The sequence below is a fragment of the Xenopus laevis genome, chromosome 5L, assembly GCF_017654675.1.
Source record: "Xenopus laevis strain J_2021 chromosome 5L, Xenopus_laevis_v10.1, whole genome shotgun sequence".
Taxonomy (NCBI): Eukaryota; Metazoa; Chordata; class Amphibia; order Anura; family Pipidae; genus Xenopus; species Xenopus laevis.
The window spans coordinates 76800170-76814528 of NC_054379.1; the positions used below are offsets into that span (position 1 = coordinate 76800170).

General features: G+C 38.1%; 1 protein-coding gene across 1 annotated transcript; it reads right to left on the reverse strand.

Moving 5' to 3' along the window:
* Positions 1-6245: 6245 nt before the first annotated feature.
* Positions 6246-13248, reverse strand: asf1a.L (anti-silencing function 1A histone chaperone L homeolog). The gene is made up of 4 exons (NM_001092980.1): positions 13045-13248; positions 8275-8390; positions 7063-7239; positions 6246-6772 (listed from the first exon to the last, which is right to left on the reverse strand). The coding sequence occupies exons 1-4, from the start codon at positions 13151-13153 to the stop codon at positions 6569-6571; spliced, it is 606 nt and encodes a 201-aa protein (NP_001086449.1). The 5' UTR covers positions 13154-13248; the 3' UTR covers positions 6246-6568.
* Positions 13249-14359: the final 1111 nt, after the last annotated feature.

The following is a 14359-nucleotide window of genomic DNA, read 5'->3' on the forward strand; positions in this document are numbered from 1 at the left end:
TAGACATTTTGTAGTTGCCAACAGTACCTGCCACCATCAGAGCCTCTTCTCCCATGTTGACCAAAAATGAGTTTTTGTACAAACTACATGTGTGGAGAGTCCCAACATTTTTCGTCCGGTGAAGATCAGTCGTTTGGTCGATCGGACAGGTTTAAAAATTTCTGTTGCCTGCCGATAATATCTCTGCATGTATTGCCGATCGTACGATTTTCAGAGGGAGACTGTCACTAGCTTTGTCAGACATAACTATTGTACGACTGCTGTCGGGGGCAGAACATCGGCTGATCTGTTCTTTTGTACTTTATTTGATGGGAATGGTTAGTGGCAGGTCGAAAAATGGGGAAGTCCAATCATACGTTGATTCGTATGATCGGATCTTTGCGTCTGTGGCCAGCTTAAGTCTCATGTGCTTGTTTCCTGTCTGTTCCACAGTTGAAAGTTGCGGGGCAAAAAGGTCTTTAAAGACCAATGCTGGTAGGGGTTTTCCCTGTTTCACAGAGCAGTAAGGACCACATCAGCTGTCACCTACAGTTACCTATAAACAGAATTTAAATTATATTAAATTCCGGTCCAGTGTTTTATTTGAAGACGAGAGCAATATTTTTTCACAATTTAGTGTCAAGTTATGGGCTTAAATAGGAGAATATAATGGTTACAACATTAATCTTTAATTTTAGGGCGTTTTTTTATAGTGGTGTCAGAGGTTCCCTGACATTTCTTTGATTGTCAACAGTACCAACCACTGTCTGATCCTCTTCTCCTAGTTTGACCAAAAATTACGGTGATTTTGTGCAAACTAGGCCCAGGTGAAAGAATCTAGGTTAGAAAGGCTCCTTTGGGCATGAAAAATGGAGAGTTGGCCCTGGGTGTAGCTGTCAGTGTCTGTGCATTAATATGCACAGAAGGCTAAGCCCAACTTCAGGTCACCCAATGAAACAGAGTCTTCGGGCCTGCCTTCATCCGAGAACTAAGTTGGCTCCTTTATCCCCAGGAGGCAAGGGTTTTCAGACGTTCTCTGCAAGGGGCCCCTTTATCCAACTCCATCCTGCCAAAAGACATAGAAGGAGGAAGGATACACAGATGATCTCCAAAAAGGTCTCAAAACAAACGCACCCACTAGATTCTGTAAACCCACCAGTGGCAAAGTGATCCCCCTCCATATAATGGTATAGTGGCCCTACAGTGCATCTGAACACTCACCTCCCAAGCATGTCTCAGTACAGAACAATACTCCCCTGTGACACATTGTTCCCCAACACCTTTTCGCACAGAACAAAATACTACTACCAACCTGCTCCTTCCCCATGTCACACAGTCCCTCTTCCCTCAGAAACACTACAGAAAATTCACCCTCATTCGTGTCATAGGAAAGTAACCTAACTGACCATGCCCACTCATCTTTTAGCACAGTAACTGTAAAAAATGTTGTGTAATGGTGCAGTTGCCCCCACCCTAACATATCCTTGGGGCTCTAATGGAGCAGTTCCCAGACTGAACTGCTGTCTATGAGTTGGATCTGGCAAGACCCAGATACTTTATTTAGTACATACGTTCCATAACCTGATGAGGGCACTACTGCATAAATGTGTCCCTTACCCCTTACTTGCTGACACCTGTTCAAAACTGCCGGCTTCCTTTGCGCTGCCTACGTGATGTAAGGCTTAAGTGTGGGCAGTTCTTCAGGCTTCCTTGTTTATCCCTTCTAAGGTTAGCTGTATGGGAGGGTAATGTTTTATATTGGATTTTGGGTCCCATCTTATATTTAACCTTTTCATTTAGATTCCTATAGCTATACCATTTAAATCATAAGAAAAATAAAAGATATTAATGGAAATGTTAGTATAGAGAATGATTTGCTAATGTGGTGAGGGGAATAATAAACTCATTTTTTGAGATTCATTAAAGTCAGATGCAACAAAAAGCCAGAGTAAAAATATCCACCACTCAGTCCTGCCGAGGTTGTGTACGGCCCTTTATGTTCACAATGTCCTCATGTGTGGCAGTTTTTTTTTTGATGTACAAAAATGCACCCAAATGCACACCACATATTGTCCAAACACAATAATGGGCCAGATTCAATTAAATGAGAAAATTGTAACATAGTAAGTTAGGTTGAAAAAAAACACATGTCCATCAAGTTCAACCTTTTAACTTTTTTTTACCCTGCCTAACTGCCAGTTGATCCCCATCTGAAGTCTCTCGAATTTGCCTCAGAGGGGGAAAAAAATTCTTCCTGACTCCAAAATGGCAATTGGACTAGTCCCTGGATCAACTCAAGCTATCTTTCATAATCCTGTATTCCCTCAAAAAAAGACATCCAACCCCTTCTTAAAGCTATCTACTGTATCAGCCAGTACAATTGATTCAGTGAGAGAATTCTACATCTTCACAGCTCTCACTGTAAAAAAACTCTTTCCGGATATTTAGCCAGAACCTCTTTTCTTCTAATCGGAATGAGTGACCTCGTTTCAGCTGGAAAGACCTCCTAGTAAATAAAACATTAGAGAGATTATTATATGATCCCCTTATATCAGGTGTGTCCAACCTGCAGCCCACATGCGGGCCAGGATGGATATGAATGCGGCTCAGCTTGAAGGAGAGAGAAGGAAGAGAAGGGAAAAATAAGAAATAAATATATGGCAATACAGAGAAAACGAGAGTGAAATAACACTTTGTGCTCTCTAAGTCCAGACACATTAACCATCTCAGTCTGTCGTCTTGTTAGGAACAGGCTTACTATGCCAGGTTGTAACAATGTGGTGACCTATGGAGTAGGGAGGATGGGGGACTCTGCTCATTGCCCAGTTAATAATAATAATATAATAATAAGTCTGTTTAATATCCAGGTGTCCTATATTCCAGTGTATAGCTCCATCTGGTTAACCAGCTAGTATTGTAGTTATTTTCTGTGTATTTTCTTAATTTTACAAATCAAAAGTGTTTGTGTATTTCATGTGTGGCCCCAGACAATTTTTCATTTTCCAATGTGGCCCAGAGAAGCCAAAAGGTTGGACACCCCTGCCTTATATATTTATACATAGTTATATCACCCCTTAAGCGCCTCTTCTCCAGCGTGAACAACCCCAATTTGGCCAGTCTTTCCTCATAGCTAAAATTTCCCATACCTTTCACCAGCTTAGTTGCCCTTCTCTGTACCCTCTCTAATACAATAATGTCCTGTTTGAGTGATGGAGACCAAAACTGTACGGCATATTCTAGATGGGGCCTTACCAGTACTCTATACAGTGGAAGAATGACCCCCTCCTCCCGTGACTCTATGCCCCTTTTAATACAGCCCAAGACCTTATTTGCCCTTGATCCTGCTGACTGGCATTGCTTGCTACAGCCAAATTTATTATCTACAAGGACTCCAAGGTCCTTTTCCATTATGGATCTGCCTAGTGCAGTCCCATTAAGGGTAGAAGTGGCTTGGATATTTTTACATCCAAGGTGCATGACTTTACATTTATCAACATTGAGGGGCACATTTACTTAAAGTCGAATATCGAGGGTTAATTAACGATTTTTAGTTTGAATCGTTCGAAGTCGAAGGTCGAAGTAGCCCATTCGATGGTCGAAGTAGCCAAAAAAAAATTCGAAATTCAAAGTTTTTTTTCCTCTATTCCTTCACTCGAGCTAAGTAAATGGGCCCCTGAATCTCATTTGCCACTTAGCTGCCCAGATTGCCAGTTTGTCAAGATCCTGTTGCAAGGATGACACATCCTGGATGGAATTTATTGGGCTGGATAGTTTTGTGTCATCTGCAAACACCGATATATTACTTACAATACAATGGTCTTACTGCAGTCGTTGCATTTTATTTTTTGGATTCTGGTTTCCAATGCTGACCTAAAAATGCAATAAAATCACAACTCAATAAAATAAAAAAAGTGTTCACTTAATATGATTAGCATTCTACATACCTAGTAGTTGAACTGAGCAATGATAGTTTAACAGGCAAGTTAAGTGCAACAATTTAGAGATAATAATAAAACACAATTAATGGTCAAAATACTCAAGTCTCACTGCAGAATAAGCTGTTTTTAGAGGAAAACAAAGACACAACATTTTAAATACAGGAGAATATCTCCTTGCCAATGCATAAATTGTGCTATTTTTGTCGCAAATCCACCCCTCATATGCAGTGACTGGTGGATAGTGGTTTCTGTCACTGCAAAGACACATGGAACAGCATTGGGCAAAAATGTCTGGGGTGATAGGTAGCCTTTAACTTTTTTATGGAGAGGGAACTTCATCTGCCCCATTGTTTATAGGGCCCTGCTGCTCTAATATGATGTGTTCTATTGTTGTGCATATAATATGAGACTTTCATTGCAGTCCAATAGAGTAAATTTTCAAGTAATATTTCAGTATGCATGTAAAGAATAAAACCCCACTGCAGTGTGCCCTTTCTAAATGAATGGGTAATTGGTGGAAATATATTTTTATGCCTGCAGTGAAACCAATTCCTGGCAAATTAACATGACATCAAAAATACAGCCTTTAGTTAAACACAATATACCATTAAAGAATGTAGTGAAAGCTAGTAAATAGTATCAAAAATTATTTCATTATAAATAAATTGTGCAGTGCACATTTTGTTATATTACAACTTGAAATTTAAATTGATTTAAAGGACATGCCTAGTCTAAAATAGAATAAGGCTAGAAATGCTGTATTTTGTATACCAAATATAAACATGAACTTACTGCACCACAAGCCTAATCAAACAAATAATTAATGCTTTCAAAGTTGGTCACAGGGGGTCACCATCTTGTAACTTTGTTAAACATCTTTGCAAGACTAAGACTGTGCACATGCTCAGTGTGGTCTGGGCTGCTTAAGGATCGTCATAAACAAAGCTGGAAAGTAAGGCGGGGGCTCCCCCTGCTGTTCATAAGTATGATTGTTTCCCTGCTCAGCAGTTAGGGACCATATGACAATTCCTATCCACAGCAGTAAATGAAGGGAGAATTTCACTGCATACAGTCAGGTTTCTTATAAAAAACGGTACACATTTTTTAATTAAAGTATATTGGAGATAGAAATTAAAAATGGGCCTTTACATGCCCTTTAATTGGGATGTTACCATTTAATTTACACACCATGGATAATAGAGGGGCAAGCAAAATTTTTATTGTGGAATAGAAGTTAAAAGTAGACATTTGTATTCAGTCCAATTCAATACTTGGTACATCGTATAGCTGTGAGTCTTTTAGGGTAAGTACATACAAACTTTGCATGCTGTATCTAAATCCTGCAATTTTTGTTGAAATCGCTGAAGCTTTACCAGCTTGAATGGGACCAATTTTTAAATTGCCCCAGATTTTTAATCAGATGTCTGGGCTTTGACTGGGCCATTGTAACTCAATCAGACTCTTGCTATAAACTACTCCAGTGTAGCTTTGGTTGTGTGTTTTGCTTCATGTTACTGCTAGAAGGTTAACTTCCAAGTCTCGAGTCTCTTGCAGACTGAATAGGTTTCCCTTTAGAATTACCCTGTATTATGCTTCATACATCTTGCGCTCAATCTAAACAGTTTACCAGTCCCATAACATGAAGTTACCACCACAGTGGGGATGGGGTTGTCAAGGTTGTAGGCAGTGTTGGATTTCCACCCACCCATCAGAAAACTGTTTTCCACATTCCTTTTGGGAAATTCCAAATGCAGTTTAATATTGTTTTTTTCCAATCATGGCTTTCTTCTGTTCTTTCAAAACGTTCAGCATTGTGGACCATTTGGGTCATAGTTCAATAGACTTGTTCTCTCATCTTAGCTGTGGATCTTTCCATCAGTTACCAATGGCCTCTTGCTTGCTTCTCTGGCTTACCTGTTCACGATTTTGTTTTCAGCCTTCTCTGTCGTGGTTTAGCCATTCTTGCTTTGTTCAAGGTTTTGATATTGCCTTGGTCTTCACGATGCTATCTGTTTAGACATGATTATAAATCCTCATATTTTCCATAAAGGGGTGTACAGTATTTATTTTGAGATCATATGATATTTCAATTGTTCAACTAATTTTGTGACTTCTGAGGGCATGTTGGTTGCACCAAAACTTATTTGCAGAGGGAGTGAATACATTTGTTTATAAAGGGGTTCAACTGCATATTTTTATCTGTGGGGGAAACTATAAATGAACCTCATCCAAAGATTATTACACCGATGGTATCGAATGGCCAAATTATAGAAAAAAATATTAAACAGACTACTTGCTTGTCGTCATCAAGCAAAACACTTTGGTCCATGGTATTAAGCATAGATTTATTTCAGCAAAAGAGCAGGAAAACAAAACACCTCCAAATAAATATAAAAATGTGCTGCAATTGCATGTTATAACTTGTTTGGAAAATAGCTAATTGGTAACTGTCTTAAGCAGAAAGAAAAATAATTAAAAATAGACGTTTTAAAACTTTTCCCCACTAGTTCACATTTGTTTCCACCCTTTAATAAATGTTTTTTTCCAAGGAAATATTTTCTGGTGTCCTATTCACTGGAAAATATTGTAGCAAAGTGCACTTTTCACATTGGCTTCGTAAGTTGAGAGTAGAAAGATTTAAATGTAGGAAGTTACATGCAGTCCATATGGGATTCTAGCATGACATTTAAAGAGTTCTCTGACATGGGCCAGCCTTTTGAAGCTGAAGGTCTGGCCTCTATGGAAAGTACTGGATGCATATGAGGGTTACTGTCATCAAGTTTCTCTGTATTTTCTTCCCAGTTTATGTGGAACCTTGTTACTCTAGGATTTGATGCCAAGATGTTTCTCTGAAGCTGCAATAGAGAGAACATTTTTAGGTAATTTTACCTTTAGCTTTTTATGTATCACAATATCCTTTAATTGCAAATAAATATATATGTGAATTCACTAAAAGCTGTTTTCTGCTTTAGAAAAGGCATAGCTGAAGATCTGTAAAGAGCCACTGTATTATGTTTGTGCTCCACATTGCTACACGGTTAGATGACACTTCTTGATCTGTGCCATACTATCATGCAGAATAAACATAACATCACCTGCCTGTTGTTTTTCAAACTATTAGTCTCGTAGTTTGTGAATTCTTTACCTTGGAAAAGTCTGGTTTCACAGGAGGATTTTCCCGCAGTTCTGTTTCTGTATATTCATTATTAACATAATAGCCCACTCTGATAAACTCTTGCCCTCTGTATGTGCATGTGATAAGCACCACTGTTACACCAACAGCATCTGCGTCTGGTATAAGGCCTGGGTTGGGGGCATCAGCCTAAACAGTGATGGAAACAAAGCAGTTAGAAAGGTTGATATCTTTCAGAATTTACTAATGGACTTTACATTGAATCCATTCTTCCTTTAGCTTCAAAAGATGTGACTCTCTAGGAACCAGATATGATTATTTAGTGGGCCTTGATGTTTATCCAATGTAAATTGTTTTGTAATGCTTTTGTGCATGATTATTCCCATAGTTAATGAAGTTCACAACCTCTGCGTCACTGCTCTGCAGCTGTGACTACACAGTACTAGGGATGGGCGAATTTTACTCGTTGCGCTTCGCCAAAAATTCGCTGCCGGCGAAATGTCCCGACGCCCATTAAAGTCTATGGGCATCAAAAAAATTTTGTCGCGAGGCGTAAATTTTTGACACACGTCTTTTTAATTTGACGCATAACGCCATACAATGGGCATCATTTTTTCGGCGAAACAAGGCGAAAAAATTCGCCCATCCCTACACAGTACATACCACCACTGTGCAGAGACCTTTATGCACTGAAAGTAGTAGATGTTTTTATCACATAGTGCATTTATCTCTGTTCTAAATCTGCAAGGCGTCATTTCTCTCTGTACACTGGGGATTTGAGTTTGACAGCAACGCAGCTATGGCACTCAAGTGGGGAGAAGTGCTTGACATATGTATCTACATTGCTTCTGTGTGATTAGCATTTTTGTACTTTTTTTAGGTATATATTTTGTAGGTCTGATTATCACCTATCCATGTTTACATTTTGCTACTTTCATACCTTCCCTGCTTAAATCTGACACCATCATGTCTCTACCAGCCAGCACTTTCAGATGAAGAAACATTGATGCTGCCTTAAAACAGACCCCAAATCTACAACTAAAATCCCAGCCATAGACATTTGACTATATCAAGAATAAATCACCTGAGCAAATATACTAACAGAATAAAGCTTACCCAAAGCTACATTATTTAATTAAGAACCAGTATAACAGAAAGACTAAAGGGGAACCATTGGTATATATATTTTCTTTAAAAAGTTATACAGAATCAATATCAACTTACCTGAAATACAAACATATGTCGTCCTGCAGGTACAGGTCCCACCAATACTGAGTCTAAAACCTGGTCATATTCTTCACTTTCTGCAGAGCCCACGTAAATAATTTTCCATTCTAAATCTAGTGGAAAGTATAATGTTTATTGAGCAGCAATGGGAAATTTGCTCTGCAACTATTTATAAATAAATAAACATAACATATTCTGTAAAAAAAAACCATGTAAACAAAAATCCTCTACAAAAACATTACAATGCCTTTCGGATCACACAGGTATTTTCTCTGCCGCATAACATTGGGGAAAACGTTGATTTTGAACTTGATGAACTACTGTCTTATTTTCTTAACTGTAACTATTAGATACCTTTATAATGATATCTGTATTTAAACTTACTTAATTTTAGCCCACCTAAAGTTATTGGCCAGGACACCTGCACACTTTATTTATTAAAGGGGCAGTTCACCTTCACTTTTTCAGATCCTATACCATAAATAAGTACTTTTCTGAATTGCTTAATTTTCCTCCCTTTTATATAAACTCTTTCAGCTGAGCCACTGGCTTTCTAAATGTTAAATTTGATAAACTAGTTGATGCATTTCTTGGCAGCGGCAGAAATATTCCACAAGCTAAGGGGCATATTTATCAAGGGTTGAATTTCGAATTGAAAAAACTTCAAAATTTGAATTCAAAAAGACCAACCGAATTTAAGTAGAAGTTATTTTTTTGATCGAATAGGTCCATTCTTGATCTAATAGGTCCATATTCGAATCGTACGAGTCGAAGGAATAGTACATTTGATTCAAAGTTTTTCCCAAAAAAATCTTCTATTGACTCCAAATAGTTTCTAGGAGGTCCCCCATAGGCTAAAACAGCAATTCGGCAGGTTTAAGATGGAGAATGGTTGAAGTCAAATTTTATATGAGACAGTACATGATAAATTTCAATATTTTAATTTTTTTCAAATTCAAATCGAATTTGGACTATTCCCTAATTGAAGTACACAAAAAAATAGCTCGAACTTCTAATTTTTCTCATTTGAAAATACACCTTGACCTTTGATAAATCTGCCCCTAAATGTATAAATTAAAAGGTTGCTCTGTGGCAGACGTCAGTAGGGCTCAAGTGCATACACAATAGGGACTCAACCTAAGAGCCATGAATTAACTAAATGTATGAAACGATTACTGTTTATGCAGTTACCTCACTTGATATTTTACTGGGAACATGGAGAGGAAAAAAACAAATACATTTTTTTGTGATTATCATTGTGATTTGTGATTCCATTTTATAAAATGATACAGGGCTTTTAGGCCAAAATGAATTCCCAATGCAGAACTAATATTAAAGGGATCCTGTCATCGGAAAACATGTTTTTTTCAAAACACATCAGTTAATAGTGCTACCCCAGCAGAATTCTGCACTGAAATCCATTTCTCAAAAGAGCAAACAGATTTTTTTATATTTAATTTTGAAATCTGACATGGGGCTAGACATTTTGTCAATTTCCCAGCTGCCCCCAGTCATGTGACTTGTGCCTGCACTTTTGGAGAGAAATGCTTTCTGGCAGGCTGCTGTTTTTCCTTCTCAATGTAACTGAATGTGTCTCAGTGGGACATGGGTTTTTACTATTGAGTGCTGTTCTTAGATCTACCAGGCACCTGTTATGTTGTGTTAGGGAGCTGCTATCTGGTTACCTTCCCATTGTTCTTTTGTTTGGCTGCTGGGGGGGAAAAGGGAGGGGGGGGGTGATATCACTCTAACTTGCAGTACAGCAGTAAAGAGTGACTGGAGTTTATCAGAGCACAAGTCACATGACTTGGGGCAGCTGGGAAATTGACAATATTTCTAGCCCCATGTCAAATTTCAAAATTGAATATAAAAAAAATCTGTTTGCTCTTTTGAGAAATGGATTTCAGTGCAGAATTCTGCTGAAGCAGCACTATTAACTGATGCATTTTGGGGGAAACAAATTTCCAATGACAGTATCCCTTTAAAAACAAAACCTTGCAATAATATGTTTCTTGCAAGAAAGGTTATTGGCAGCAGTTATATTGGTTTTGTCCATTGACTCATCTTTGTAATCTTCATAAAACTCTACATGCTGATATTAAATAATCCTTATTACAGCTCCGCCATCAGGATCAACTTGTATGACATCTGAAGGTTTACAACCTTGAGAGTTAATGGAATTTTTGGGGGATAATATAATATTGGTCGCTAATGAAAAAATCATTTGCAATTTGTTCGCAATGCAAATAAATGTTTGCAAAGTGAACTATTTTGCCTTTGCGAACACTTTGCCCCTCACACGACAGTAGGATAGCAATTGCGAATTTTACAGTTTGCGATAGTGTGCAGAAAACGTAACTTTGCTCCAAAAGTTTTCTACACCTTCAAGCCGGTATTAAAGGTTCGCTATGCGCAATTAAGATTTGCAATGCAAAAGCTTAATGAAGAACATTGCGACATGCACATTTTATTACATTTCCCCATATATTACATTTTCCCCTATATGTTTACCATGTGCTATTTAAGAAAAAGTTGCTTCCTGGAAGGTAAATTGTTCAAGCAGGTTATAACAATGCTTTATGCCAAAGTTTTAATAGGGAAGTAGTATCTGCAGTAAACCCTAAACTGAGTTTGAAAAGTGACTTGAAGACCTGAGTCTTCTGCTGCCATAAGAGATGACTTTAAAGTGGACCTGTCACTCAGACACAAAAATCTGTATAATAGTAGTCCTTTTCAAATGAAACATGAAATCGAATTTCTAAAGCATTCATAACTGTTGTAAGCTCATTTAAAAATTTCAGCTGTCAATCAAATATTGTCTGCCACTCCTCTATGCCCCGGGCATAGAGGCGGGGCAGACAATTACTTTAACTTTCCATTCAGCACTTCCTAGAGGTCACTGCTCTCCACATATCCCCCGTTCTCTTCCCCGTTTAATTGTGTAGCCAGTGCATTGGGATGGACATCAGGTCCCCCATTCTGGTGCACAAACAAGATTCTGAGATGATACAAGGCTTGTCTTAAAGGAACAGTAACACCAACAAATGTAAATATTTTAAAGTAATGAAAATATCATGTAGTGTTGCCTTGCACTGGTAAAACTGATGTGTTTGCTTCAGAAACACTACTATAGTTCATATAAACAAGCTGCTGTGGAGCAATGGCGGAAATTGAAAAACGGCTAAATGGCACAGGATAACTAATGGATAACAGATAACACCATTAGACAGACAGAGCTTATTTGGTATCTGCTTTGTTACCTGAGCCTTTTCTCCTTTGAATGGCTGACCCCATTGCTACACAGCAGTTAATTTATATAAACAATAGTAGTGTTTCTCAAGCAAACACAGCAGTTTTACCAGTGCAGGGCAACACTGCATTATATTTGTATTACTTTAAAACACTTTTATTTTTTGATGTTACTGTTCCTTTAATAACAGTGTCCATAAAATGGCTCCTGCCTGCTTGCTATAATTATGAGTTCCCAGACTGAAGGAAACAAGATTCAAATAATTTATACAGTGTAATTAAAGTTCATTTTGCTTGACTAATGTGATAAAACAGGATTTTGAATAATTTTTTTTGGGAAACAGGTCCCCTTTAATGGGGTGGGCCATGGCTTAAAGCCAGCCTGTGCATCAGTAAAAGTAAGGTAACATCGATAGGCAGGCAGATATATTTTTATAGAAAACTCAACATTTCGTGATGTCTGACCACATTTTTTTACATTACAGCAGCTGGCTATATTAACTTACAGTTCTTCTGTGGATGACAGATTTGATCATGGAGAACTGGACATCTTTCTAAGGTGACATTTTCTTGGCAACGGTGTGTATATATATATATATATATATATATATATATATATATATATATATATATATATATATATATATATATATATATATATATATATATATATATATATATATACTTAAAAAACTGAGATTATAAATAATTGTCAAAATGTTCCAAAATCTTTTGTTGATTCTAAGATCCTGTGTCTCTTTGATATATTCCGCACGATTTTGGGCCGGCATGGCAAGTTATTATTTACTGTGGTTGTTGGGACAGTGAATAGTAATAGTCCATGGATTTGTACAGCAAACCATATCCGTGTTACTATTTTTTGTTTGTGCCCATTGCACAGTAAACACAGGGAGGGGCTATAAATACAATTTCACCTGTGACATTAAAAAAAATGAATGCAAGGAGAAACAAACATCTTTCCTCCCAATAACAATGCAGAAGCATCCTTATTGTCATCATACATGCCCACACTTAATATGAATCCAATTCAAAACTGCATAAAGGAAAAGAAAACAAGCCCTCGCTTTTCACTCCAGGCAACATTATGCAATGCAGCTAATTGTGAATTTGCTGTGTTTGCATGGCGAGAGCTCCAGTGCAAAGGTCACATCACATTGTCCTGCATTGTCTGTGTCTGCTTCACACTCATTACCCCGACCCCCTCCCTCTCTATCCACAAACAAAACATGGCTGCTGCTCCTGCCACCAGGGCACCTCTCAAACTTACTTTCCTAGTGCGTGCGCACAGCAGCAGCATTCCCATACACTCCCAGCTAGTGCAACTGCAAGTTTTCCCCTGCTCATCTACGTTAAGGTGCCGGCATTTTATTCTTGCCACTGCCTGCTCTTCCTCTGCCTCTCAGCCAAGCAGCAGGCCTATGGGAATTAATTTAACCTCTTGTGTACTAGGATGCCTGTTTAGCACACTGCCAATACAAACAGCTGATTGTAACTCACCTTCAGAAAGGTCCTCTATGCACTCAAAGGTGATTTCAAACTGGAAAGGATTGTAGAAGGGAGAAGGGTTATCCAGCACCACCACATTGTTCACCTGAACCTTTGCCATATTTTGGAAAACGCTCAAACAATGAGGATGGTGTGAGAGTGCAGAGAAGACACAGCAGTGCTTATCTGTGCAGAGCCCCTGTCACTGCTCCTTGCAGCCCTTTCCAACAGTCCTGAGAAACTTTCCTCCAGAGCAGCTTATTTGTTTGTTTGTTTTTTTTATTTAATCCATTGATTACTTTCAAGGAGAGCAACTCCTCTCTATTTTATTTATTAGTTCTCCCCCCTCCCCTGCTTTCCTATCTTACTTCACTACACCACATTCTGTTCTGTTGCTATAACAGCGTGTGTCCGGATTGGCTGCTCCCTGGCCCTTCCCATAATGCTAAAAGCTACACGACAGAAAAAGATAGACTGCTCATGACCATGGGAGCTGGAAATGTTTAGCAGCTGCTCCACCTGCCGGCTGACAGCTCAAGCACCTCAGGGAAGATCTCTCGGTACTATGTTATTACATCTGCGTTTCTATAATCTCGACAGTTCAAAGGTAGTGAGTTTTGGCGCTTTGAGACTTCCTTGCAAAAAACCCTCACCCTCAGGGGGTTATTTATCAAAGGTCAAATTTTAGATTTTTTTGTACCTGGAATGAACTCACAACTCGAATGGTATCTTATTAAAGAAAAAACTTGAATGGAAAAAACGCGAGTTGCGAAACCTGAAAACTCAAGTTTTTGCGGGAAAAAACTTGAATTGCTCGAATTATTTGAGTTTTCAGGCAAAACTCTCCAAAAAAAAGATGATCATCATGCAGGCTATTAATGGTTCAAGGGACCTCTGCCATTGACTCATACATGACCTTGACAGGTTTTAGATGGTGTATTTTTGGATTCGAGCTATTTCCAGGGTCAGGGTATAATAAATCTTGAAAAATTTTAAAGAAAAAAACTTGAAAAAAAAATCAAAAAAAAATCTTAACCCAAAAATTTCAGTTTTGACCAAAAAACCAACTCGAAAACTAAAATTTCTGTAGAAAACACAACTCAAACCTAAATAAATAACCCCCTAAATTTTTTTTTTATCTTTTTTTTCTTCTCTTTTTCCCAGATGTACAAATCAAGAAATTCAGGGATCAGTTGAGTCTGAAACAAGTCTCTCATAAGGATATTCATGCAACCAATTAAAGTCTGTTGCACCTGGGGCTCTAAAAACCCATCTGGCAAAATGTCCTCTGGGGAAAAGCTGGTAATCAGAATTTTGTTTTCTTTCT

Coding starts and splice junctions, on each gene's coding strand:
- asf1a.L (NM_001092980.1), bottom strand. CDS start 13,153: ATGGCAAAGGTTCAGGTGAACAATGTGGTGGTGCTGGATAACCCTTCT. Junction 7,240..8,274: donor GACATATGTTTGTATTTCAG/GTAAGTTGATAT, acceptor ATCACTGTTTAG/GCTGATGCCCCCAACCCAGG. Junction 6,773..7,062: donor TGAAACCAGACTTTTCCAAG/GTAAAGAATTCA, acceptor TCTCTATTGCAG/CTTCAGAGAAACATCTTGGC.